Consider the following 24,180-nt stretch of genomic DNA (forward strand, 5'->3'; position numbering starts at 1 on the left):
AACAGAGTTAATATCTCCACAATATTTACAAATTAATTTGCTGGTGAAAATTAAATTTATCTAGACTGGTATTAAACTATTAAATATAAGCAAATATACATTTTCATCTCATTTTCCACCTGCTTTGATGCAGTTGTAAAGGTCTGAACTTTAACAGATGTCAGGGGTAGGTCTCTAAACTGCTCCTTGCTTCTCTTGTAACAGTAAGTCTTGGGTCCCAAAGAAAGTTTTTCATCCACTTAGTAAAGTGCTTTGCTTATTGCTTGTTTGGTCCTCCCTTTCCATTTAACATCTGTCAAGCATACAAAAAATTGACTGATAAACCCATAACTCTCTGACTGTGCTCACAAGCCTCTCAGAGATTCTAAAGTGGCACAGGAGTGCCACCTACTGGTCAGTTTATGGGGAAAAGGGGGTTGTTCATTTATTCAGCCATCATTATTGGTTGCAGGTAATATACTGTGCTTTAACATACATAAATTTTAGCTTCACAAAAGTCCAATGAGATAGGTTTTCTTAATTCCATTTTATGGGTAAGTCATTTATTTGAGGATGGCAGTGCTTTTCTTCTCTCCCTGTTACTGAATACTGGATTTCTAACAACTTTGATTTCTGGTTTTATCCTTTAGTAGTACTTAGAACTGGAAAACACATGCCTTTATCATTCTGAGGAATGAGGATGCATAATATCCATAATAATAAAAACAGTAATAATATGAAATGTATGTCTGAAGGCCTCATGTAATCCTTTTAGCAATCCTTTTATCCATGAGGATTTGAGGCTCCAGGAGGATCTAATAGTTTGCCTAAGTCATGCAGTTAGTATTGGTTGTACTGGCAGTTGTGATTTCAAGGTATATGCCCCATTTGTTTACTGCACTGCACCAAACCCACTGCATGTATAAACTCATATAGACCAATTCTTGAATAAGCTCCAGCCTTAAAAACTCTTACAGAACTCTGAATGGATGATGGCCTTGTGAATCCTTATTATATTCTCAGAGTTGCTAAGTATTTTCAGTAAAGGTGCTGGGAAAACAGGGCTAACTGTAGCCCCAAGGAAGAAGCAGATAATCTGAAATGACGGGCATCTCAAGGGAAGGCATACTAAGGGGGATTTCACTAGGCAGACAGGCATTTTCAATACACGGTGTGCTGAGCAAAATGGCTTGTAGATGTGCTCTAAATGTTTATTGGGGGACATTCCTATCTTCATTTTTACTCTGTGACTTTTCAGGAGTATTTTAGTTATAATAGCAGATAATAGTAGACTGTATTATTGGTGATTAAAAAAACTACTTAGGTGCTTACAGTGCTCATCGTGTGGGTGTTATATATTTTCATTTTTCAGACGTACATAAAAGCTCTCAGAATTGATAAGATACAAATTCATGTATAAAAGTTGCAGATTATGTGGCAGCCCTTTGTCATGTATTTTTTTAATTACCAGATTTTGAAAATACAGAGCTTTTGTGTAGAGAGTTAGCTTAGGAAGGTTGGAGCTTTTGTTGGGGCTCTACTGATTCTATAGCTCAGATTTGTAAGGCCTATCCTGCCATCTGGTTTCACTCTTCATTCTTAATTTCTGTGCTTCACTTTTGCACTGCTGCAGAATTACAAGGATATTGAGACTAGAGTATGCCCAGGGGTCACCTGGGACAAGTTGCTTTACACTGAAAAGACAAAAGGACATGCTCGGAAACCATTAATTTGTAGTCTCAAACACGATTAGCAATTATTTGAGCCTACTTCTTCTAGATCTTCTGTCTTATTTAGAGAATATGGAGTAATAGAATATTTCAGGTTCTAGAAATTTTTGGGAACTTCCATAACATCTAAAAGAGTGGGATTGGGGAATAGCAGAAACAAATAAACATTCATGTGTTTGTTCACATTCATGTAAATATGAGCCAGATTTGATCTTCCATCCCAAGCTTTGATGATGTTGGCATATTTTGTTTGGTTTGATATTCCCTTATCTCTAGGCTGTTTGATTTGGGACCATCACTAAAAGAAACCTGTCTTTCTACTCCTCTCCTAAGAAGCAATTTACTTGAATGGCATGGGCTCTTTTCTTGCAAGATGAGCCATAGTTCTCTAATGTATCCTTGTGTGAGGTTCAGGACTACTGCTTGAGAACTAGTACCCACATTTCTGAGTAATTTTAGTAAGAGTAACCTGCTCAATGAGTTTGGAGGTAGAAATGAAAGAAAAAAAATAGAGCTTTACATTGTGAGGCAGATTAAAATTTCAATATGGAATATGTTATAGAGATTTATGTGTATTATGATTGTCATCAGGATTTTAGGCTGGTTATAATGCTACATGCATATTGTATGTATGAAAAATAAATTTATTGAAGCTGACTTGTCAAATATTTCTCTTTTTAAAATGATTTCTAGCATCAGTGCCAGCAGTAGTTCCCAAGGGCTGTCTCAGCCATCCACGCAGACGACTCAGTATCTGAGAGCTGACACACCCAACAATGCAACACCTATCACCAGTAAGAGTTAATATAATTCTAAAGCTGTTTCCAAAGTTTTCTGTAGTCTGTCTGTATCAGTAGTTCTTCATGATTAATATACTTGAGGGACACGTGTACCATGCTATGCACATAGTGTCTACCTTGTATAAAATTAGATACAATTTTCAACCTTTGCTTTCTAGAGCATTGAATAAAACTTTCTAAAATTGGAGTATTAAAAAATAAAGTTAAATTAATTGCTAGAATTAGTTTTGCTTTGGGGAACTTTCCATGGTTAAATCAACTCTATAGCAATTAAGAAGGAAGTTGTTTAAATGTTTATGTGGAATAAGTTATTCAGCTGTATACAGAGAAAACCTTTGGATTTTAATGAATTATTCGATGTTCTTATGGGCCATGTAAAGACTTTACATTGTTTTTGTTGTTGGGCCAGTACCTGGCACATTCATGCACTCCACCATTGAGCTATGCATTATTTTCTAATTTTAATAGGCAGATAGGTACCATTGGGAGTTGAGAGCATGGGATCTAATTTCCTTTTTATGAACAATATTTTGATAAAAGTTTCACACACTTTAACATGTAGGTGTTTTGGGGAAAGTAATTTTAAAAAATTGTTGAAAAATTCTTGTAAATATTAAATACAGTGTAATGTTATGATATATGTACATAATATGGAATAAAATAGTCATTCTTAGAGTATAAGACAAAATGAGGAATGGTTAACAAGGAAATAAATAACAACATAATCATCAAGATAAAGAGTGGGCCAGAGAGCCACCTGTCTAGTTATGACTCAGAAGTGCCATTGATAAAGTAGGATCTTGTAGGCAATTAGCTGTCTTCTTTAGTGGCTGGTATTTATACCTTGATAAGATTATCTGCCCTCCACCGTACCCTGTTGTGGTCTTGCGATACTGTTTCCAATTAAAAATAACCAGAATTCTTTGAAGAAGTGGCTGACTCCAGGTCTAGGTCAGGAAACAAATAAGATGAACCTGGGACATGTTGCTGAGCCAGATATCAAGAAAGCTGCTAAAGACTCAAAGAGCTCTCATTGGCCAAAGATGGAACCATTTGAACATCAAAGAGACAACCGGATTGAAAAATAAATTGTGTAAAAATCTATAAATTTCTAATGCTTTTTAAAAAATGGTTCATAATGAGAGGTAATTGAAGCTCCAGTAATATCTTACTCTGACAGTTGGCTGCATGAACTGTGTTTCAGGGTCACCAGGTGGTGCTGGTTGATGAGGAAAAAAGGCTTCTTTACAGGAGATTTCCCACTGATAAATGCAGAAGGAATGATAGGATTAGAAAATCACATTTGCAACCCCTAACAATATATTTGATTCAGGAAAGCTCATCAGTGATTAAAACTCTAAAACAAAGGGAGAAATTTTTAAAATTGAGGGATCAGGTCACCACCTCAATCCACTGAAAACAATATTACTAAGAATGAGACAATCAGATAATTTTGTATAGCAGGAGATGGTGTGCCACCCTTGGAATATTCTTGTCTTCCCTAAATCCTAAAAGTTAACCTGGACTTAATTAAGGCTATAGAATTGACTTGTAGTTTATAGGAAATTTAGGGTTAAGGAACAAATTATTTGATACTTGAAGAAGTAGATTCCAGATATTCTCCAGGATAATTGGCCCACCTTTTTCAGTAAACAGTGCCCTCCCCCCAATTTTTTTTAGAATATATTTGTCTAGATTAAAAGAAATTTAACAGAAACCATAACAGAAACCCTACTGTCAACAAAAGAAATATAAGCTTCTTAGGAAATACAGTGCTAGATGTATAGTGCTATTCAGAAGAGGCATCCCTTAATGGTTAGATGGCAAGCTTTGCTTAGAGTTGATTCTTAATTGTGGATATGACCTTAAGAATAGATAATTCACTGATGATAAGTGCTAAATGAGCCTTTTAAGTAAGAATAATGGAAATTCAATTATATATTTTAGAAAATTAAATTGTTGTTAATAGGACACTTGTGTTTAATAATGCACATTACCTTAAGGAGCTAGGTAATTTATTATGTGTACTAAAACAAAATACTTTATAAAAGGTCAATAGAAATATATTTGTTTTATGAATAAAAAGGAAGCAGAAAAGCATTTAAAGACAGAATGACTGAGAAATTTCTCCAGAAAACAATATAACAGACCACATATTCAAGAAACTAAGAATTTGAGGCAGGATTAAATATACACCAACACACCTATGCTCACACATCTGGACATACTGCCCTCAAACTGATGATCAGTGGTCTCAGGTATTGTCAGTCTATATCCATTATAAAGTTCCCCAGAGCCTTTCATGCAGTTCTTCTGGTGGCAATTGATGATCATTGGTTCATTAGTTTTTTTTAGAGGGGTTTTAGAGGAGTTTTGCCAAAGTTGATAAATCATTAGAGATGCTATTGCAGTTTCTACTGGCTAACACAGGATCTGCTTTTTTTTCTAACATTTTTTTTTTTTTTTTTTGGAGTGAAAACTTCAATTTGTAGCTATAAATTTTGTTTTTACTCATTGTATTCAGAATAAATGAGAACAGGTTTGAACTTCACCCTGGTATCATCAGGCTGTGGGAATACCAGAGTCATTAAATTGATAATGCATCTTGTTAGAAAAGATGTTTCTCTTTATTTGAAATGTTCTTTTGCTATATGAGTATATTAAAAAATCCTTTGGGAGAAGAACTGTCCATAAAAGGGATTAAATGAGATTCTATAAGTCAAAGCTTGTTTCATTTGACTTACAGACATTTGAAGTAATTGTAATATTATTTCTGGTGTTTCTTATTTTAATTATATATTTTAACATTTGGGGGTAGAATTGTGGTAGGTGAGAAAGCATTTCTTTACAAGTTGGTGTGCCTTTCATAAGTAATTCACATATGTGCCTGTTTTCTTTTATGAATCTCGCATTCATTCATTCCTGTGACTTGAGTCCTAAGGTTTTAACTAAACTATTTGACCCCAATACCTTAATAAGGGTATTTATATTGCTTGGTTTGGCTTTGTTGGCTCCTCAGGTTATCCTACCTTGAGGATAGAGAAGAACGACCTGAGAAGTGTCACTCTTTTAGAGGCCAAAGCCAAGGTGAAGGATATAGCAATATCCAGGGAGAGGATAACCCTAAAAGATGTACTCCAAGAAGGTATTTATTATTTTAAAATCTGTTTTTTTTTTGAAAAATGGTTTTTATTTTCCTGTTTCTTAGGTTTTTTTATTATGTCTTATATAGCTTTACTACTCTAGATTTTCAGGTATAATAAAGCATACATAAGTGTTCATTACCTTTAAGGTGTATTTTCTGTTTTGTTCTTATTTAAAATGATCATTACCTAGCAGGTCTCTTTGAAAATATTTTAAGACATTTCTCTCTGACAAATAGTATGGAGGTTCTAGCAAATGGAATTGGGCTTTGAAATTAGATTTCATGTTCCAGTTCCAGGATATATTATACGTGTGACCAATTAATTACTTAATGTCTTAGATCTCCAGTTTCCTCTTCTGTAAATTTAGATTACATAGTTGTATAAATAGTAGTCTTCATAACTCTTAGACTAGTTATGAAGATTAGATGAAATGATATATATTACATGAATTAGCACATAATAATATTTGATAGGTAGTAATATTGTTTCCTTCCCCTCTTGCTATCCTTGCTTTCTTTTTTGAGTTTTCAGGGAATTGGTTATAAAGATGCTGAAAGATGAAAGCAGAAATTAATAATAAAATATTGCATTGAGCTTTTCATGTTGCTGAAGAGAATTACTTTCTTTTCACTCCCACTGTAATTCAGTTCAAAAAGTTTTGCGAGCATGTAAGACCTTCTGTATTCATCTTTTGGCTGAATACTTGTAGGCTAGTCACAGCAAAGTGAAGGGTTAAGCTGCCCCCAATGGCAAATGGTAATTAATAGGAGCAGATATGGGGGTGCCTGCTTTTCAGTGTATAAATGCCACTTCATATGGTTGTCTTTCTAAACATAACTAGTTTTTAGATTTACCTGTTGCCTAAAGGCAGTTAATAGACCAGATAGTGTTTCTTAAAGACACAGGAATTAGACCAGTGGCTAAATGATATGTTTGCAGTTTCTTTGGGTCTCTAAACAGGATAGAATAAGTCATCTATTATGGTGGTATAAATTTGAGAAAAAGAGGAAATTTGGAATTATGTAATGTTTTCCTTGATGTTTTCAGGGCTGTAATAATTTGTCTTAAAACTGTTTATTTCAGAAAAGAAAACAAGGCCAATTTTTAAAATTAACATTTTTAAAAGTGATCAGGTTCACTGGAAATCTGATAAATACAAATCAAACAACAGTTACATGCCATTTTTCATCTGTCACATTGAGAAAAATTAAAAAGATAACACCCAGACTGACAGGGCTATGAGGGGACAAGCTGATGGCAATATGAATCCCTGTGGCCTTGTGGTAGAGTGATATATGTTCAGATATACTTTCGTGCATGTTCCCACATCCATAATGGTTTTGTTTCTAAGCCTGTAAACCCATGTTTGGGAATATTTAAAATGGAACTAGGTTTGAGGAAGAGAAGACGGAGTATGAATTTCTGCAGTGTTCCCTTGAGAGAGCAAAGCTCAATCAAGCAAGGTCAGCTTGAGTGGGGATAGAAGGGCAGACCTTTGTGAGGAAGATTCTGGCAGGTCAAGGTGTTACCTCTGAGGGTGTATTGACGGAAATGTTTGAAAGTATTTACTCACCTCTAAGCAAATTGGTTTGAATAAAGATTATCCAAAGATTTTTTTTTTTTTTTCTTACCTTGAGCATCCAAGTTACTCTGTGTCTCTGGGCTACAGTAAGACATGATCTAGATGGGCACCAACAGCTTCAGCACTTAATGGTGAAAGGCTTTAAAGCCCACAAGTATGTGTAGTATCTGCAGTAAGGTGAAGCTATTTACAGGCATTTCTTTCTTTCTTTCTTTCTTTTTTTTTTTCAATTTTATTTTAGTTTTAGATGGATACAATATCTTCATTTTATTTATTTTTTTATGTGATGCTGAGGATCAAACCCAGTGCCTCATGTATGTGAGGCAAGTGCTCTATCACTGAGCCACAACCCCAGCCCCACAGGCATTTCTTTTTATTTGTGAAAGTAAGAAAGAGAAACATTTTCTTATGGAAAAGAGTGACATGAGACCAATTTTCAATGATCATTTCCTTATTAGGAAACTTTTTTTTGATTAGTAGGTAGGAAATTACTAATAAAAAAATCTATGGATTTTCATAGTTTATTTTTAACCATTGAGTAAAATGATTAACCCAAAGGTCATAACTTCTTCTCTTTTTACCATAAAGTTTTTAGGAACACTTTTATACTAATGATCTGAGAGGGCAAGTGACTTGTCTGAGACTGAAGTAGAGAGTGGTAGAAAGATTAGAACCCAGGATTGTCTAAATCTAGGACTTTGTACCCCTGGCCTTCCTACATTTTTTAGCACTGCAGCAGCAGAGAAGAGAGTCCATTTTTCTCCTTTTGACACTGCTCTGAGGTGACCTAGAAACTCAAGTGTCTGAATTGATGCCCCATTACTGAACTCCAGTGCTCCTGGCTATGGTATTAGTTTATTTAGGATAATTCAGAAAAAAAAGTTTCTCATATATTTAGTGTAGATGTAGTGTTTCCAAAAAGTCAGTTAAGGTTATGAAGAACTTTAATAGCCATTAGATACCAACAATTTGGGCCTTTTTACTGTGGGCTGAAGTAATGTTAATGATACATACCCTTGTCATGTTTACCTTGCCAGAAAGTTTTTCTACTGTAAGGTTATGAGGTTTTTGTATAATCGCATTAATTATTATTTTTCCTCTTAGGTACTTTTGGGCGTATTTTCCATGGGATTTTAGTAGATGAAAAAGATCCAAATAAAGAAAAACCAACGTTTGTAAAAACAGTTAAAGGTAGGGTTTTTTATTGTACTATTTCCATACTATTTCTGGTATGGCTCATGCCAGCAAAATTCTGTTTCTCAGTGTGTGCTGGACCTTTTAAATTAGGCCATGTTAATTTAGCTCATATGAGGCTAACTTTTGAGGAGATTTGGGTTGTTAGGTATAGAAAATAGAAGACTTACAAATTAAGATATTAAACATTTATTAGATATTATTCTGATTTCTAGTTATATTGTATCCACTTGAATTCATTGTTATTATATCTAATTTTGTTTTTTCCTTAGGTTAAAACTGTTTGCTTTCATTTCCTTAGAAAACATTGTCATTAGTTTTTCCTCTTCCAATACTGAAGTCTATAAAGAAAATATTACTATTACCTTCAGACCCATAGCACCCTACATGGTAGACACTGTTTATCTTTTACCCCTTATCTGTCACTTTTCTCTTGGATGCTATATAATGTGCCAGAAAATGTCTGTTCCTATATGTATATGTATTTCTTGGTATACTTTTGTAGGTATAACCACAGTTGGGATTGATGGACCAAAGAGTGTATACATTTAAAATTTTGAGAGATATTGTCAGATTGTGCTCTAAAATGTAGCACTAATTTATATTTTCACGAACAGAATACCTATTTTCACATATTCTTATTTAGGGTTATTTTTTGAAATGTGATGCCTAATTTTTTGTTTGTTTATATAAATTATTCAACTAGAGATTTCCTATCAGAACACTATAATATTATTTGTGTATGTCTTATTCCCTAATTCTGGTAAATTAACAACACTTTTTAAGTGTTAGAATTTTAACTATTTAAATCTGATGTTTGTAAAAGCTTAAATAATACTTACTTAATTTTTTAATTTTTAATTTTCTGTGGTGCTGGGGATTCAACACAGGGCCTCATGCATGCTAGGCAAGTGCTCTCTACCACTGAACTACATCCTCAGATAACTCTTACTTGCTCATTTTGAGAGTAAGAAAAATTTGGTAACATATGAGGTGCTCAGTGTCTCTCAGTATCTGATATAGGTTGAAATGACAGGATACTAGTTTCTAAAAAACAGATTTATCACTTTGTGGAGGTTGAGGGGAAAATTAAATTATTCAGTTTTATGAGTAGGAGGTGACAAAATTTTATGAGGTTTACAAAGTTAATTTATAATAACTTTCTAAATTAAAGGAATACTTGGAAAGAATGAAGGGTTTATGTTGATTGTTTCTAAAAAAATATTTTTGGTTTGAAGAAAAATCTTTGGAATTTAATTGCCTATAATCTAGCAAATTGCTTGTTTAAAGCTATGATAAATAAGCACACTCATACACATACACACCTTTTATCTTTTTTAAACAAATGGTTTAACTTACTATAACGTTTAGTATTTGTTTTTGTTAACCCACTCATTCCCAGTCCCCAAAACACAATTAAAGGTTTATATTTAAGTTAAATCCTGATAGGCTTTCTAACTAGATTTGAAGGATAGTTCTTACCTTTTTGTAAAGGTAAAATTTGAACCATAGTATAATAAAACAATTATTTTTGGTTTTCCTGTTTTTTTTTTAAGGGAACATTTCTTTTTAATTCTAACATTTCTTCTAGGGTTGTTAAATATTCTGTGGACCATTCAGAACTGAGCTATTATTTATTTGTTCTGAATGAATCCTGAATTAACAAAAGAGGTTTCTTTCTTTTTTCTTTTTTTTTAAAATTTGTTTTAATTAGTTACACATGACAGTACAATTATCTTGACAAAAAGGGGTTTCTATACAGAATTGGGTTGATTTAAGGTTGGAAGCGGGAGAAAAGGAAATGAAAACAATAAAGAAGCACAATGTGGATACTAGGACTCTTTTACAAGATGAGATTTCTCTTTTCCGTGTGTGTGTGTGTGTGTGTGTGTGTGTGTGTGTGTGTGTGAGAGAGAGAGAGAGAGAGAGAGAGAGTGTGTGTGTGTGTGTGTAAGTGTGCGTTGTAGTCACTTTGTTGTTTTTCTGCCTCACCACACTGTGTTCTCTCAGCTGGACAGAAATAAGAGAAAACACAGTGAGTCTTTAGTCAGCATATAGTCATAGTTTGCACATGGGATGGAGAGGAAGTGTACTTGTCTCAAAATTGTTAAAGAGATAACTTCATTTGATTATCTCTGAGATTTATTCTTTTGGATGTTATTTTTATTTTTTAACTTAAGCTACGTGGAGCTAACGAAGTTCTTCACAAATCTGTATGCTTTGTTACATGCTGTACAATTAGACATTCTGTGTGAAATGGAAAAATGAAGTTTTTAAAGAGAATACCAATCTTTTCCTTTAGGCATAAGCAGGAAATTAGCTTTTTTAAAAATTCATAATTTTGTGCAGAGACCCACTGGACAGTCAAATGCAAATTTTCAGAGATTGAAATTGGAAGCTTGAATCTTACATAATAGGAATTGTGAAATTGAATTCCATGAAATAAATGAATAAGTTGGGGTCATTGGAATTAAGACAGTATTTTTTTAATAGTTGCTAAATTTTTATAATTTTTGAAATGTCATGTTTAATATCATTTATGCTTCCTTGTAATTTTTAAACTGTAGATTTAATAGTACCCTTTTTATATGTATATATCTTGAAGATAGACCATTTATTATTTAAAACAAAAAGACTGGAGAAGGAATTCATAAAAAATGACTTTTTTTTTTTCAATTTAGAGTTTTAATTTTAATGCAGAAAAATAATTCCATCTGTGTGACAAAGTGGAATAATAGAAAAATAATAAAAACTGTAATGACATTAAGACAAAGCATAGAATTTTTTGATAATTGCTTATTCAATATATTTTTCGGGGCTGGGGATGTGGCTCAAGCGGTAGCACGCTCGCCTGGCATGCGTGTGGCCCGGGTTTGATCCTCAGCACCACATACAAACAAAGATATTGTGTCCGCCGAAAACTTAAAAATAAAATATTAAAAAATTCTCTCTTTCTCCCTCTCTCTCTCACACACTCTCTCTTTAAAAAAAAAATATATATATATATTTTGCAAAATTTCTTTTTTTATCATGTCTCTGTTTGTAAATAAGGTGTGTTGACACCAAATTCACATTTTCATACATGTATTTTGTATAATGATGACCGTCTCCTTCCACTATCCTTGCTATTCCCCTTTTCCCTCCTTTTCCCTCCCACCCCTAAAAAATGACTTCTTAATAAATGGATAAAATTATTTTTTTCCACTTTAAAACTTTCTTAATTATTCAATGCATGTATTCCTGGCTTAATTGAACATGCTTATCAAAGTTAAGGACTTAAAAAAATAGTATATAAAATGACATCCTGACATTAACCTTTTGTGTACTTGAATCTTGCCAGTTGAAGGTAAATAAATGCTTACCAAGTAGGCTTTTTTCCAATTATTACTTATTTTCAGTCATCAAAAGATCCGAACAGGCCCCAATAGTTCTGGCCATAATTTCATTAGAAATTATTTAGGTTATAGAAAGAGCATCATGGGCATTCCACCATTTTCAAAAGATCTTTTTAAGCAGTGTTTAGACAACTAGAGTTTATTCCAGCAGACACTAGTGGGAAGCTCCTTTTCCTAAAGAGTGGTTCAAGTTCTTGGCTTTTTGTGTCCCCATTATACAATTCCTACTTAGGTCTTAACTCAGAGAAGTTATCTAGAAAGAGAATGTTAATAACAAGTAATGGGAGGGAATGAGGAAAGAAGTGAGATTCTGGTAGGTTTGGAAACAAATGAAATTTGAGTTATCTGTTTTGACAGTTCTACTGTCAAAGTAGGATAATCTAGTGCCTGAGCTCAATGGACTGGGTTTTATGATACGTTCAACATTTTACTGGGTGGGGATAGAATGTATGGATCTTGACTTGTATTGATCAGAAACTTTAAATATTTTTATTGTTCACATAAAACTTAGTTATTGGTTTCTTTGGAAGCGTTTTATTTATTTATTTAAGTTGTTGATGGACATTTATTTTATTCATTTATTTATATGCAGTGCTGATAATTGAACCCAGTGCCTCACACATGTGAGCAAGTGCTCTACCACTGAGCCACAACCCCAGCCCTCTTTAGAAGTGTATTTAAGGATATATTGTAGTCATTTGGTTTTGATATTTTAAAACTTTTTTTAAAAGTTCAAATTCATTTTCAGTTTTATAGTGGAAATACACTATAAATTTAAAGAAAATATTTTTTTCAAGTGGTAGCAAAAGTCCTCTGTACTATTAAGATAGTGGTACCATAAGACAAAGAATCCTCATGGATTTGTGCAAATTTTTATTTGATCGCTTCAAAATTCTTCTGAAGGAAAGCTTTACTTTAACCAGTACTGAATATGATTGGTGAATTGCATTGTCATGTCTTTTGTTTCAAAGACATGGATTTTAAAGTCAGTTTTAGTTCTGTCTTGCTACTTTGGATCAAAAACCATGAGTTTAGAAGCTAAAAATAAAATGAAATAATCTTATCTTAATTTGATCATTATTTTACTCTTTCACTAATTTAATATTAGCTTTGTTTGTTTTTAACCAGAAAGAGGTAAGAAGAAGAAAATAACAAAATACACTATAGTCTCTAATCAGAACTCTTGGTGGTTATTTTACTGTAGTTGTAGGTTTGTAAGTTTATACACAGAGTGCAAACAGAACAGAAAGATATAAAATGTAAGATCTCCCATCTTTAAAAGTTACCACCATAAATAGTTCTCTCTTCCAGTAGGATAGAAATGCTCCCCAATATATCTAACTTTTCAAGTAATTCTGTTTTTAAAATGTAACTGATCACACAAATAGATTTATCCCTTGCTTTTAAAATTGAATCTATATCTTAAAGATATCCCTGTGTTACTACATATAAATATCTCATTTTTAAAAAGGAGGCACAGAGTATTCTGGTGTACCCATGTAGCTAGTTTTCTGTTGATGGATACTTCAGTTGTTATGAGTTTTCCAGTAGGATGGATGATATAATGTGTGTGTTCATTTTGAAATTGTGTTACATGTTGCTTCTCCCACCTACCCAAGGTGCTATTGTTGAACCTGTTTTCACACAGTCTTGCCCAAACTGGCAGACTGAATTTTTGGTCTCTTTAGATCAGACGGGGAAAATCACATCTCCTAGTTTAATTTGCATTTCTTTACTTTGGAGTAAGCCTGAGAGTCATTTTGTAATTTTGTTGGTCATTTGTTTGTTTGTTTTTTTCTTTTCTTGGTAAACTATTTAATCCACAGCCTTATTTCAAAATTTTTTATACTGTATGAGCTATTTAAAGAAGGAGAAAAAAAAGAAATTAGCCCTTTATATGCTGTATGTGTTGTAGTACTTTTCCAGTTAGTTAAATAGCTTTTTTTTTTTTACTTTATTTATAACTTTCCTGAATCTCTCATTTTTTTTGTAAAAATTTCTCTGAAAGTTGACCTACTTAGTGAGACTGTACTGCAATAGAATTTTAGATCTATTTAGTTATACCCGTAACTTAAAATGAAAATTCACCTTGCAGTCCAAGGTAGTTATTTACTAATAGCAAAAAAGTATTAGTATAATATATATAGTATTAATTATAATTCAAGTCAATTTTTTTTCTTTCTATAGATCAGGCTTCTGAAATTCAGGTGACAATGATGCTCACTGAAAGTTGCAAGCTGCGAGGTCTTCATCACAGGTGAGAGCAGAAGCCAACAACATTTCAGTGTTCAGTGTGTAGCCCCAGAGCTATGTTTTTATTTGAAGAACAGTTTATTGAATTTTGAATTGAAAACTTTGGGAATAGTTTTTTTTTTTTTTTTTTTTTTAATATATATAAAAGTAAAATACATGCATCAAAGACATTTTACAAACAAAGAGTATGAAGAAGAAAATAGTATGTAAGCCCCTATGAGTAATAATAGTTGAACTTTTCAGAAATTGTGTGTGTGTGTGTGTGCATATTTCACTTAAAAAATAAGACAATGGTATAATAGTTTAGAAAGTGTTTTGTTAGGAAATGTTTTAATATACAGAACACTAACGATAAGAATAATAAATACTAATAAACCTACTTTCTAGGTCCAGTGAAATGATAGTTAATATTTCACCATATTTACTTTTTGTGATTGTATATGTGTGCTGTATTTCTGTCTAATCTCTAGATATTTCTGTCAATCTATCTATATGTTTCTCTGTGGAAATATTTTATAGTAAGTTAGCCATAAACACTTTTAGTATGTTTCCAGTATACTTTTCAGAAAAAGGATGTTTTCCTGTATAATCACAACATCATTTTTTCTTTAATGAAGTTAACATGCTTCTTAATTTGATAAAGCAGTGTTTCCAGCTTTTTATGTCAGTAAGTATAGATCCTTGACTTCATTTAAAAAGGCAAAAAAGCTGGGTACGATGGCATATGCCTGTAATCCCAGTGGCTCAGGAGGCGGAGGCTGGAGGATAGAAAGTTCAAAGCCAGCCTCAGCAACTTAGCAAGACCCTAAACAACTTAGTGAGGGCCTGCCTGAAAATAAAAAAGGGCTGGGGATGTGGCTGTGTGGTTGAGTGCTTCTGGGTTCATTCCCCAGTACTAAATAAATAAATAGGCTATATAGTGGTTCCTTGAATGATAATATCATTTTTTATTTAACTAATCCCTTATGTATGATCATTAGGTCATAATATGATTTTTTAAAAGCACTTATGGTTTTATGTGAAGAGCTCTTTTAAAAGCTTCACATTGGTCCTGTTCACAGAGCTATAATGAAAACTTCTACATTCTGAGGAGAACCTTAAATATAGTATCTTAGTGTGTGGCAGTATCAGTATCAAGGGAAGGTTTTTTTCTTCTGAAGCATTGTCAGTTTAATTTATCTGCTGTCTGAAAATTTGTCCTCATGTTTAAAAAATAAAACTGAGACCATCCCTATTGGAAGATGTTTATGGACTTCTCAAAAAAGACATACAAAGTGATGTGTGCAAGAGGCATCATGCATTTTAATTTTTGCGAACCTTGGGCAGTTACTTGAATTCTGTTAAAAAGTAAGATAAATGGTAATGAAAGTGAGTCCAGATTTTTGGCATTGTGGTGGAAAACAAAACAAGCCACCACTAAGTTGACAACTATTTTTCTGTGATTGAATATAAAATAACTATTAGCTTCTGGTCAACCAGAGGTAAATCTCAGTAGCAGAAGAGAAAGAAACAAAGTTGTTTAGGGAGGAAAAAAGCATTTTCCTAGTTTTGAAATTCCAAGATAGAAGTCTCATTAGGTTTATCATATACCATAGACATTGCCTTTTTAGTTTCTTTTTTTTTTTTTTTTGCCTTTTTAGTTTCATTAAAACTTTTAAAAAATAATTTTTTTAGGGAAAAAAAATTAAACTCACAATATTGAGGGACAGTGAAGCTGTTCCTTTGAAGGGCTAAAGTCACATAGCTCAAGAATGTTGCCGTCCATTGGCCTGTTTCAGTCCAAGTACAGAACTCATCGTTTGTAGGAATGAATGGACAAATCATCCCTTAGGCCACATTTTTCTAAAAAACACATTTTGTTTCCTTTAGGCTTTTGACAAGAACTGGGAAATGATCGGTTGGAAAGTTCCTTTTTGGCAATGTTGGATGTGTGTGATGTTCTGTTATGCTGACTTTAGGGGAAGCGCCAAAAGTATTTCAATGTGTCATACTAACTTAATACTTCTCTGCCTAGCCAGTATTCTTAAACTGATGAAAGCAAGATCTGTATGACAGTGTGTGGCATGGATAAATGTAAACAAAGCTGGTATTTTCCCAAGAAGCAGTATTATATCCACTGTAGCCCTAAACATGCCTTGGCTGGAAATGTTCAGAGCAGGCATTTGCAGCCTTTCTCTCTCGCACCTTAATTCTGTGAGACTTTGCAGCATCCTACCAGGATGGATTAGCAGTCCCAGGATGCCCTTAGGTCATGGCATGGATTGATATTCTGAATTGGGGTTGGTACTGGACAATTCAATGAGTGAGGAAAGGCTTGGTCAGGTTAATTGTTCATCTTGGCTGTAAAGTGATAGCAGAACTCCTCAATAAAATGAACAAAGCACATTGTTAATATGTAGGAAACATTATTCTTTACATTCACTGTAGCAATTAATCTCTCCTTTTTTTTTGGTACTGGATTGAATCCAGAAGTGTTTAACCACTGAGCCACATCCCCAGCCTTTTTATTTATTTTTTATTTTGAGATAGGATCTCACTAAGTTGTTTAGGGCCTTGCTGATTGCTCAAGCAGGCTTTGAACTGGCAATCCTCCTGTCTCAGCCTCCCAGACTGCTGGGATTACAGGCATGCACCACCGTAACTGGCAGTTAATCTCATTTTTAAGGGGAGCCTACTACACTTTTCTTTTTAACTCATGATGTTTATAGACTATTCATTTGAGTTTGTTTTACCAACAAACTCAGTACATTCAGCAAGGAAGGTCACCTGGTTTCAGATTTTACTTTTTTAACTGGTTATGATATGTAATTCTGAATGTTTGGACATTCTGTGATTAGAGTTGTACAAATACTAAAATATTTCTCACTTCTTTTTCTACTGGAATTTGTGAGAAGAATTTTTATCATAAGTTAAAATACCTGAATGGATAAAAGATAACAAGCTTTTAACAACTTCAGAGAGTGCCTTGTTTAAATGTACTCTTGAGCTCTTTCCCCTTGTGACTTGATTCCCCTGTGTTGGCCTGAGTACCTGATGGCAAGCACTTGTGAGGCATGAGTACCTCACAGCTCTCACTTTGCAGGTGCATTCAGCAAGCCTGAGAGCTGAAGGCAGTTCTTGTGTAAGCCCCCATGGACTCTATATACCATTCCTCCACCTTCCCTGGATACCTCCCCTGCTCTTATCCACTCTTAGAGATTTTGGGCTTTCCCGTTTATCCTCTTTTTCTTTGTAAAATGGGCAGAATAAAGAGCAGCCATTTATACTTTGAAAGCTATTATCTTTCCCATGTTGATAGAATAAGATTTGACTTCTTCCAGCATAGATACAATGCTATTGATTCTGCTAAATATATTTCAGTTACAAAGAAAGGAACAAAGAGGTACTCTTGGGGTTAAAGAGATGGGGCAACTCATCATATTCATCCTAAATTATGTTGTACTCAGGTTAATCCTGAATGTAAACCTGTAGTCATTTCAGAGTTCATGGGAGCTAGTAGAAAGGAGGCTCTGTAGTCTTTCCTGTAGTCTTTTTTCCCTGGGAGGAAATGTTCAAGGGAAAGCATAAGTTTTAGAATCAGCTGAAGACCTGAATTTCTTTTCTTCATTTATGCGATCTTTCTTGTCCTACAGGTTACCTAACTCTTCTTCCCTGAAGTGGGTTTCTTTGCCAATTAAGTGGGCAAATGATTGCTGCCACTCTTCTGCTCTAATGCAAACAGAAGACTTTTTAGAGGTCACCTCTTACAGGTCCACCCATCTCTGAGCCCTCATTTTCCCAGTTCCTCAGCGTCAGTGCTTTCCCTCTTAGTAACTCCTAAAAATCCAAGTGGAACCCACAGCTTTGTCACTTGGTCACTAGTGGTCATAACAGAATTTTATGACTGGTTTTAGAAGTGATGCATTCTAAATTGAGACAATTTTTAGGAAATAAAAGCAAGGTAGAAATTGTCTATAGTTCCATAAGTGAAAGACAGCACCTTTTAACTTTTGGTGTATTCCTGCCCAGTTATTTTTTTCTCTATAGCTGTAATTATTCTTTAAACATGTGAATTTTGTTATCTTGTTTTCCTATAAGCTTTTACTCATATTCTCATTATATCTCTTTGTGATCATTTTATTGTTACATGTCATCCTATTGTTTTTTCATTACTTTTGGGCATTCAAGTTGTTTTCAACTTTTTACTCCTACTATTTGTTCATGTAACTTTTTTATTCATGTATTTTTTTTATGTTTGATCTTATTATCAAACATCCTTAGAAACAGAATTTACTAAGTTAAGGAGTAGAAATGATTTTAAGGCTATTCTGTGTGTTTTTGTTTCAAATACTTACTAAACATCTGTTTTATATGGCACACAATATAAAGCATTGAATATAAAAATTAAGATTTCCACAATAGTCAATGCCTTTTAGGAATTTTCAGCTAATTATGCAAAAAAGTTTCATAGCCTTGGAAAAAATTAGCAATTATTTCCAGATACCAGAGAAAGAAGTACCATTATGCAATAGGATAAAACTTATGTGTGTGTGTGTGTGTGTGTGTGTGTGTGTGTGTGTATGCCATAGAAATTAAAATAAGAACAAGATTATCTGCTCCATGCTTGGCTTTATTTTGCACATCAAAGCAACTATTTATGGTTGTTGGGGTCCCTGTGTTTTAAGAGTGAAAACTAAGGCAAAGAGAGAAGGAGAGAGTCCCTCCAGATACTAAATGAGAAACCTGGTTTTCAGAAATCTAAGTCCCATGTGATGCAGTAAGTTCTTGCATTTGTAGCAGCAATTTCAGACTCTTAAATATCTTTCAGTTATTATATTCTTGTCCACAGTATGAATTGGGCCTTGTTTTTTTGTTTTTTCTTTTTTTAAGTGTGATGATGGAATAAGTGTAATATGATCAAAATATACTCATGGACAAATCATTTTTTAGGTGTCTTTGAGTACCCTTAGGGTAATGATTTAATGTGGCTAGAGTATGTCTTCAAAGAATCCAGTATATTGGAAACAACTAGAGTTTATTTCTCTAACAAAAAGTGCATATATGGGGAATGTTTTAAGTCTGGTTGAAAAACATAGGGCTTTTGTAATTTTATATTTTTAATGATAATCATGTTTCTAGATATATTTGGGATTTTGCTTTATTTTAGATGACCTTTATTACTTTTTATTTAAAATAAGCCCCTAAAGTTTAGATTTCATGTGTTTTTCTCCCAATTTCTTATTATTTTATAGAAATCTTCTTCCTATTACTCATGTGTGTATAGAAGAAGGAGAAAAGCCCATGGTGATACTACCTTACATGAATTGGGGGAATCTTAAATTGTTTTTACGGCAGTGCAAATTAGTAGAGGCCAATAACCCACAGGTGAGAAATTTGCCCAAATACTTACTACTTACCAGTAGTTTCTGATAATATCTTTGAAGGTAGATGTTAATATTCTTACACATAAGTTGTTTAAAGGCCTGCAAAGGGAAATTCAAAACGATATTTAAAATGTGATGATTTAGAGGATAATTCCTGTCCTGAAGTGTATACTTGGCCGTGCTTATGTTTTTATTTGTATTTTTGTTGTGTGTTTATTCATAATTACCTTGAACTCTCTGTAGCACCATCTCAGTCATTTTCCCAATAACTCTTTGAAGGCCCTGTCCTGAATCTCCCTTCTAGGAAAGGAAACAGAATTAACAGAGCCATTTTGGTCCATATTGTACCAAAAGTTGGTGATGACTAGAGGTCTTGATTATGGGAGAAAATTAGGTATATTCTTAACACGATTGGCTGTAAGACATCAGTCATCTAAGAATTCCTTGTTTTTGCTTATGTACTTAGCTGTGAAGCATTTGGTCAGATTCTAAACATATTATAGTAGAAGTAGCAATAAAGCCTTTTAGTTTTGCTGTGTGCTGTGTTTTGTAGACTTATTAAGTTTGGTTTTAAGATATATAATAATTTAGTTAATTGCAATTGCTATGAGAAAATGGATTTTAAAACAGCATTTGAGTATTTGGCTTAGTTTGTAAATTGATGGGATTAAAGCAGTGATTCCCAACTAAGTGGTTAGAGACTGGTTCAGCAGCATCACCTAAGGAAGAACTTCATTCCTCAGCCCATAATTCTGGCATACTAGAGAAGCATATCAGAAGAGAGTTGTAGACTTGTATTAGTTTGAAAATGATCTCCAGGGGATAACATCCAAATTAAAACTGCTGTTTTAAAAGAAAGAACAAATTCTTAAATAAAAGCATTTGCAATATTATCTTGAGAATCAACATTCATTGAACAGATGTTTACTGAGCAGCTACTGTATGTACTGGATGTCAGGGAGATAAATCTAACAGATGAGAGGAGCCAGTTAAGTAAATGTTAAGTCATAAACAGAATAAGGACTGTGCTTGATGTAAGCACATTATAGGGAGCTATATGAACATACTTTTGGTCAGGAAATTTTTTTAAATTATTTTTTTATTTATATATGACAGCAGAATGCATTATAATTCTTATTACACATATAGAGCACAATTTTTCATATCTCTGTTGTATACAAAGTATATTCACACCAATTCAGTTTTTAAAACTCATTGTATAGGTATAAAGAAGTATTTATGGGTAGAATAGGATTGTGGAATAAACTGTGCACCTACCTTTTTAAGTTTTGTGCTATCTACAAACCTTGTCATTTTTCTGTTCCTACAGGCAATTTCTCAACAAGACCTGGTACACATGGCTATTCAGATTGCCTGTGGGATGAGCTACCTGGCCAGAAGGGAAGTCATCCATAAAGATCTGGCTGCTAGAAACTGCGTGTAGGTGCCATGAACTCATCACTGTCACTTGATGAATAGTCCTCCCTGGATTTGGGATTCTCCTGGGAGTCACAGTGGGACTTATGTTTTATTTAAGGATAACAGCATTCAATACTTTTTAATTCCCTGATTACATTTGATGTTTGTGTTTTCACTTTTCAGCATTGATGACACGCTCCAAGTTAAGATCACAGACAATGCCCTCTCCAGAGACTTGTTCCCAATGGACTATCATTGCTTGGGGGACAATGAAAACAGGCCTGTTCGATGGATGGCTCTTGAAAGTCTGGTTAACAATGAGTTCTCTAGTGCTAGTGATGTGGTAAGTGTTGGGTACTTCCAGTTACCAATAAAATGGAGAAGACCCATTCTGTTTTACAGTGTTTTTTTTTTTTTTTTTTTTTTTTTTAAATTGGGCTTACTATATCATTGTCTCTTGTATCTCAAGATTTTTATTTTATGATGTAGGATTAGCCTTTTACTTCAGAGTTTTATATGCTTTAAGGATTTGTCTTTTTAAAAAAAATTTCAATTTATTTATTCTAATTTGTTATACATGACAACAGAATACATTTCAATTCATAGTACACTTATAGAGCACAATTTTTCATGTTGTACACAAAGTAGAGTCACACCATTCATACATGTACTTAAGATAATGATGTCCATCTCATTCCATCGTCTTTCATACTCCCATTCCCCATCCTTTTCCCTCCCTCCCTTTTTCCCTGTCTAAAGTTTCTCCATTCCTCCCATGCTCCCCACTCCCATCCCCATTTATGGATCAGCATCCACATATCAGAGAAAACATTTGGCATTTGGTTTTTTGGGATTGGCTTATTTCACTTAGCATAATATTCTCCAACTCCATCCTTTTACCTGCAAATGCCATAATTTTATTCTCTTTTAATGTTGAGTAATATTCCATTGTGTATATATTCCACAGTTTCTTTATCAGTTCATCTGCTGAAGGGCATCTAGGTTGGTTCCACAATTTAGCTATTGTGAATTGTGCTCCTGTAAACATTGATGTGGCAGTGTCACTGTGGTATGCTGTTTTTAAGTCCTTTGGGTATAAACCGGGGAGTGGAATAGCTGGGTCAAATGGTGGTTCCGTTTGAAGTTTTCCAAGGAATCTCCATATTGCTTTTCATATTGGTTGCACCAATTTACTGTGCCACCAGCAATATATGAGTGCGCCAACACTTATTGTTATTTGTATTCTTAATAGCTTCCATTCTGACTAGAGTGAGATGAAATCTTAAGAGTAGTTTTGATTTGTGTTTCTCTAAATGCCATAGATGTTGAAAATTTTTTCATGTATTTGTTGATTGATTGTATATCATTTTCTAAGAAGTATCTGTTCAGTTTCTTGGCCCATTTATTGATTGGGTTATTTGGTTTTTTGGTGGTGTTTTTGAGTTCTTTGTGTATCCTAGATTAGTGCTCTATCTGATGTGCGTGTGGTAAAAATTTGCTCCTATTCTGTAGGCTTCTCTATTCACCTCACTGATTGTTTCTTTTGCTAAGAAGCTTTTCAGTTTGAATCCATCCCATTTATTGATTATTGATTTTATTTCTTGCACTATAGGAGTCCTATTAAGGAAGTTGCAGACTAATCTGACATGATGAACATTAGGGCCTGCTTTTTCTTCTGTCAGGCGCAGGGTCTGTGGTTTAATTCCTAGGTCCTTGATACACTTTGAGTTGAGTTTTATGCATGGTGAGAGATAGGGGTTTAATTTCATTTTGTTGCATATGGATTTCCAGTTTTCCCAGCACCATTTGTTGAAGAAGCTATCTTTTCTTCTATGTTTGTTTTTGGTGCCTTTGTCTAGTATGAGATAACTGGGTTTGTCTCTGTGTCCTCTATTCTGTACCATTGGTTTACAAGTCTGTTTTGGTGCCAATACCATGCCGTTTTTGTTACTGTTGCTCTGTAGTATAGTTTAAGGTCTGGTATAGTGATGCCACTTGCTTCACTCTTCTTACTAAAGATTGCCAGATGAATTTCACGATTGCTTTTTCTATGAGGAATGTCATTGGGATTTTGATTGGAATTGCATTAAATCTGTATAGTGCTTTTGGTAGTTTTCATTGTAGAGGTCTTTCACCTCTTTTGTTAATTCCCAAGTTTTTTTTCTTTTTAGGCTATTATAAATGGGGTAGTTTTCCTAGTTTCTCTTCGGAGGATTTTGACTGATGTACAGAAATGTCTTTAATTTATGGGTGTTGATTTTATATTCTGCTACTTTGCTGAATTCATTTATTAGTTGTATAGTTCTAGAAGTTTTCTTTCTTTCTTTTTTTAAGTTCTTTTTAAAAAATTTTTTAATTTTTATTTTTTGGCAGTGCTGGGGATTGAACCCCAGGCCTTGTGCATGCAAGGCAAACACTCTACCAACTGAGCTAATATCCACAGCCCCAGTTCTAGAAGTTTTCTGGTGGAATTTTTTGCATCTTCTAGGTATAGAATCATGTCAACAAATAGTGATAGTATCAGTTCTTCTTTTCCTATCCATACTCCTTTAATTTCTTTTGTCTGTCTAATTTCTCTGGCCAGTGTTTCAAGAACCATGTTAAGTAGAAATGGTGAAAGAGGGCCCCCCTGTCTTGTTCCAGTGTTTAGGAGGAATGCCTTCAATTTTTCTCCATTTAGAATGATGTTGGCCTTGAGCTTAGCATAGATAGATTTTACAATGTTGAGATATGTTCCTGTTATCCCTAGTTTTTCTAGTGTTTTGAACATGAAGGAGTGCTGCATTTTGTTGAATAAGGATTTATCTTTTAATGTATATTACTGAACACTGATTAATTAGTTACATAAATCAGTTTACACTTTTTTCTTCAGTGTATTAATTTTCCTGGCCTCTGTGACAAATTATCACAACCTTCGTGGCTTAAACAACAGAGATTTATTCTCCCACTGTTCAGTTCTGGAGGCTGAACAGATGTAGACAGGGACTGCCCCCAGAGACTCTGTACTTGTGTTCATTTGCTGTGCATGAATTATTTACTTAGTTTTTTCTGAACATTATTTTCTGTTCATTAAGGTCTTTCATTGTTAATATCTTTAAAATACTGTTTTTACTTAATTTAAAACCAAGTATAGTCTAAAAAACCTTACCTGACACTTAAAGTGGGTAGAATAAATAAGAGTGATTAGGAGAAGGAATGTTACCTGCTTCGAGAAGCAGCTGCAGAGGTTAACATAAGATTGAAACCTGCTTCGAGTTGCCCACAGCCTCACCTAGCCAGCGGAGCACGAGGCATGTCAGGGAGTAGGAAGTAGTGTGGT

At 33.9% G+C, this 24,180-nt stretch overlaps 1 protein-coding gene and 1 non-coding gene across 5 annotated transcripts in view; one reads left to right on the forward strand and one right to left on the reverse strand.

Moving 5' to 3' along the window:
* Positions 1 to 24,180, forward strand: part of Ryk (receptor like tyrosine kinase) — a 69,362-nt gene that overhangs the window by 33,171 nt on the left and 12,011 nt on the right. For 2 of the 4 annotated variants that reach the window (XM_048794389.1, XM_015487036.2), the window contains 7 exons: positions 2,403 to 2,503; positions 5,529 to 5,654; positions 8,342 to 8,428; positions 14,014 to 14,083; positions 19,311 to 19,443; positions 20,773 to 20,882; positions 21,045 to 21,204. In XM_048794389.1, coding sequence (XP_048650346.1) covers positions 2,403 to 2,503; positions 5,529 to 5,654; positions 8,342 to 8,428; positions 14,014 to 14,083; positions 19,311 to 19,443; positions 20,773 to 20,882; positions 21,045 to 21,204 — 787 coding nt within the window. Of the gene's footprint in view, positions 1 to 2,402; positions 2,504 to 5,519; positions 5,655 to 8,341; positions 8,429 to 14,013; positions 14,084 to 19,310; positions 19,444 to 20,772; positions 20,883 to 21,044; positions 21,205 to 24,180 lie in introns of all 4 variants that reach the window. The other 2 variants (XM_015487035.2, XM_048794388.1) reach the window with 1 other exon arrangement.
* Positions 23,229 to 23,306, reverse strand: Trnaa-ugc. Its single transcript has one exon. It is a non-coding gene; the product is annotated as a tRNA-Ala (tRNA).

This window comes from Marmota marmota, unplaced genomic scaffold (assembly GCF_001458135.2).
Source record: "Marmota marmota marmota unplaced genomic scaffold, marMar, whole genome shotgun sequence".
Classification (NCBI taxonomy): Eukaryota; Metazoa; Chordata; class Mammalia; order Rodentia; family Sciuridae; genus Marmota; species Marmota marmota.